Source organism: Austrofundulus limnaeus, unplaced genomic scaffold (assembly GCF_001266775.1).
Source record: "Austrofundulus limnaeus strain Quisiro unplaced genomic scaffold, Austrofundulus_limnaeus-1.0 Scaffold590, whole genome shotgun sequence".
In the NCBI taxonomy this organism is placed as follows: Eukaryota; Metazoa; Chordata; class Actinopteri; order Cyprinodontiformes; family Rivulidae; genus Austrofundulus; species Austrofundulus limnaeus.
In genome coordinates this window covers 111,898-116,625 of record NW_013952992.1, presented here as the reverse complement: position 1 = coordinate 116,625, position 4,728 = coordinate 111,898, and the positions used below count along the sequence as shown (strand labels likewise).

Sequence of the window (4,728 nt, the reverse complement as noted above, 5' to 3'; positions counted from 1 at the left end):
GGTTAGTTTTAGGCTCAGGTAGGTATCTGTGAGGTTAGTTTTAGGCTCAGGTAGGTATCTGTGAGGTTAGTTTTAGGCTCAGGTAGGTACCTGTGGGGTTAATTTTAGGGTAAATGGTTAGGGTTAGTCTAAAGTCTAAAAAACATGAAGGGAAGTCAATGGAAGGTCCCCACATGGTTCAAGAACAAACGTGTGTGTGTTCTTGTTACCTTTTGGGGATGATTTTTGACCATTTTCCCATTACGCACAACCTTGTGAGGATACACTTTTCCTTATGGGGATTAATTTGACATTAGCCAATGCAAAGATGGCTGTCAATTTTACAGATGTTGATAGGGCTGGGCGATATGTCCTAAAATCAATATCACAATATATTGACCAGTTTACCTTGATAACAATAAATGCACGATAACTCTTACCACCCCCCACACACAAGTACACAGTATAATATAGTCATAACACTATACACTGTGTCCATGTTCTTAGTCAAAGTACACAGTTTAGTATTCTCTAATGAAGCATTATACAAACATTTGAACCTGAACCATTTGGACCAAAGGGATTTGTAAGGAGAGTTTGATTTTGAACAGCTTTTCTGTAGTTTATATTTGTCATTTTAGTTTTTTTTAATATATTTAATAGAAAACACTTTTGTCAAGACTTGAGTCAGATATATTCATATAAATATTTAACCATCTTCATAACTTTTCAGTGCAAACACATGTATGTATGTATGTACTATAATTTTATATTTAAAAAATATACCAAATGTGTCTTTTGTACTTCACAAAATAACTACATTTTTTATTTGTTAGACTGACTGATTTCTCTATTAAAATAACAATTTCTTTCAAAATTACAATATTTAGAGCAGAGGTTCTCAAACTATGGTCCTAGGAGCCCCAGGGGTCCGCGAACTGGAATTGGGGGTCCACAAAAAAATGATAAACTGTTAATTTTGTTTGTTGTTTTAAAAAACTACATTAACGCAGAAGGAAAACAACGCACCAGTAAAACAAACACGCTCAACCAGCCAATTAATAGTTATTCTCATGGAATTTAGAGTTCAAAATAGCAGTAAATTAGTTTTAAATCAGCATGAGGCTTATGAGGGGCTTCCTGGAATATTTTCACCACTGTAAGGGGTCTTTGGGCACAAAAAGTTTGAGAAACCCTGATTTAGAGAGCTCATGTAATTATTTAAAACTTTTTATTCTTCGTATTTGATCATTTATTGAATCACAGAGCAGTTCAGTCACAGTATRGTTCTAAATAAAAGCAAGATMTATTATGAAGAGTGAAATTTGTAGATATTTATGTAAAGAACATAGCGTTTTTATGCAGGGTGGGGGGCTAACGCTAAGCAGAGACTCATCTTTTCTACACTGGGGCAAAGTGTTCATCTGAGTTAATATTTTGGAAGAGCTGAAACAGTGGCTCTCACAGAACAACTCAGCCTGTGTGAGCCACGACACGCTCCTGTAACAGCGCTGTTGAAGAGAGGAGTTTGGTCTCACGAGCAAAGTTGGACATATCTGTTAGATAACGACACTCTGAACACATAAACTTATAGTTTGTTCGATTTTAGATACCAACGTCTCTGGTAGCTCGGGAGTGAAGTGTGGAGGACGGGGTTTGTTCACTCAGGACAGGAGCTGCAGGCTGACCGGTGTTTATCACTGCTTCACTGACATCACAAAGACCCGCCCTGCTCTGTTCTGATTGGATAAAGCTGTGGGGTTCGTTTGATTTGCTGAAAGCTGCGTCTATTTAAACCTGTATCAGACTGGGTGGCCGAGACCGCAACAGAAAACAAGAGTTTTCCCTGACATGAGCAAAATGACGTTGGTCATGAAATTAGCATATCATGATATAMTTTATTTTCCCAGGCAAGTTTTTTTTTACCAGTATTATCGTGAATGATATGATATGGCCCAGCCCTAGATGTTGAGCTGAAATTTGGTGTGTTATTAACTTAGTGTCATTTATATGATGTATTCTAAGAACTAATGTGTCTCATGAGATCTCACAATATGGCATAAAATCATTTACAAGGTTTGACCAACGTGGCTGTAACTATGTCTCTAACTATGTCCTGATGCATCTCAGAAATCCAGGTAAAAAATCAAAAGGAAAAAAATTGTATAGGTCCTCTGGACGGGTTCTTCTTTAATGAAACGGAGGAGGAGTTTAATGAAACTTTCGGATGGAGGACGGTTGGAAACTGGCGTATATCGTAAGCCCACCCACACAGACCAATATTTGCGTTTTGACTCCCACCACCCACTGGAACACAAGTTAGGAGTGATCAGGACTTTGTACCACAGAGCAGACAGTGTCCCTACAAACCCAGGAGCCAGGCAGAAAGAGAAATCACACACACGACAGGCCCTGGAGCAGTGTGGTTATCCTGACTGGGCTTTCCTGAAAGCAGACAGGAAACACAGACAGGATTCCATGCAACCTTCAGGTGAAAATGAAGACCCCAAACCCAGACCCAAACCAGTGGTTATTCCATATGTTGCGGGTGTTTCGGAGAAACTGAGACGTTTATTTTCTAAACATGATGTCCCAGTAGCTTTCAAACCCCAAAACACATTACGGCAAAGGCTGGTTCACCCCAAAGATCCGGTGCCCCGGTACAAACAGAGCAATGTTGTATATGCTGTTAAGTGCCAGGAGGACTGCGACCAGTTATACGTCGGGGAAACAAAGCAACCACTGTTCAAAAGAATGTCCCAACACAGACGAGCTACATCTAATGGCCAGAACTCTGCAGTTTTCACTCATTTACAGGCCAGTGGTCACTCTTTCAGAGATGAGGATGTTCTCATTCTTGATAGAGAGGAACGTTGGTTTGAGAGGAGTAAAAGAAGCCATTTTTGTGAAGAAAGACCGTCCATCATTAAACAGAGGTGGAGGCCTCCGTTTTCAGTTGTCCCCCTCCTACAGCGCTGCCATTGCCAGTATCACTCCACCCCCTGTTAACAATAGGTGTTAATTAGGTGTGAACGATAGCCATGTGATGTGAGTATCAGTCACMTGGAGGCAGGGCTTAAAAGCCTGAATTTTGCCTGAAACTCTCAGACTGAAGAAGTCTCTTGGAGGAGAGACGAAACATTTCATTAAAGAAGAACCCGTCCAGAGGACCTATACAACTTTTTTCCTTTTTATGTCTCTAACTAATTTGTCCTAGAAAATCCTCCCCAACACAAACTCAGCACAGAGATCAAAAGGTCTTCATTTAAAACTTAGACATGCCAGGTGGTAGGTGAAAAGCACTTTTAAGGACTGCTAATTTATGTTTTTAGAGAAAAGTCTTTCATTTCATTGTGTGCTTATTTTGTAATCCTGAGTGCTTGTACTTATTTTATCCTAGTGTGCTTATTTTTTTATTTTCACATTTTTGTGATCTGAATGGTTGCAGCTGTAATACCTGTAATTTCCCTCGGGGATCATTAAAGTATTCTGATTCTGATTTAAGCATTTAGCTGGAATCCTAAATACAGCCTGGTAAATGTGTCTAATAATTTGCACGTGACATGCAGCTAAAGCAGCTGGGCCACAGTGTGGACAAGGTGGAGTTCATCGTGATGGGAGGGACCTTCATGGCTCTGCCTGAGGACTACAGAGACTACTTCATCAGGAACCTCCACGACGCCCTGTCAGGACACACGTCCAACAACGTGGCCGAGGCTGTCAGGTACTCAGTTTTTCTGCATGTGTTTTGTTCTCCATGTCTGCATTATCACACTGCACTGCTGTTTTATCTAAATATGCCCAAACAAGAGTGATTAAAGAGCAAATCAATTCAATTCAATTCAGTTTATTTATATAGCACCAAGTCACAACATACGTTGTCTCAGGGCACTGTACATGAACAAAAGATCAATCTAAAGAAGAAGCCAGCAGATTGTGTTGAGTCACTTCATCACAGTCTCCCATCAAAACGTGTTATTGATAGAAACAATTACAGTGAGGAAATGTGCTCAGTTTGTGCTCCAGCAGTCTAAATCTATAGCAGCAGAAATGAAGAATAATTCAGGAAACCTAAGTCTAACTATAGGATTTATCAAAAAGGAAAGTCTTCAGTCTAATCTTAAAAGTAGACAGAGTGTCAGCCTCACGGACAGTGAGGTGTTTTTTGGAAGTGTTTTTATTATCTTCTATTAAAGATGAATAATAAACAGTTCTAGCTTTATGAAGGGCTTTCTTACGTTAGCAGGCTGTCTCTCCAGGTTAAATAAAATTCTTCTATGTTAGTGGAGCGCCATTTTCTCTCCAGTTTTCTAGACGCCTGTTTTAAAGAACGTAACTCTGAATTAAACCAAGGAGTCGGCTTCCTCCGATCGATAACTTTMTTTTTTTAGTGGAGCAATTTCATCAAGAGAGGTTTGCGTTAAAGTTGTAATATTATCAACAAGACCATCTAAGTTACTGTTACTACATTATTCTGTAAGACAGAGGAAAATAAAGATGGAAGAGATTCTATAAATTTAGCAACAGCACTCTGATAAACATCTACTATAATGAAATTTACTCTCAGTAGCTATGAAATCGGCCAATGTAAACTCAAAGGTTATTAAAAAATGGTCAGAGAGAACAGGATTGTGAGGATGCATTATTCAGTTCTTATACCATATGTCAGAACAGAACCAGATCAAGAGTGTGATGAAGGGAGTGAGTAGATCTGTGGACATTTTGAGTAAAACAATTGACTCAATTAGA

At 39.2% G+C, this 4,728-nt stretch overlaps 1 protein-coding gene across 1 annotated transcript in view; it reads left to right on the top strand.

Moving 5' to 3' along the window:
• elp3 (elongator acetyltransferase complex subunit 3) overlaps nucleotides 1-4,728 on the top strand; it is a 69,277-nt gene that overhangs the window by 6,728 nt on the left and 57,821 nt on the right. The window contains exon 7 of the mRNA XM_014026800.1: nucleotides 3,549-3,703. Within this exon, the coding sequence (XP_013882254.1) occupies nucleotides 3,549-3,703 (155 nt within the window). The remainder of the gene's footprint in view (nucleotides 1-3,548; nucleotides 3,704-4,728) is intronic.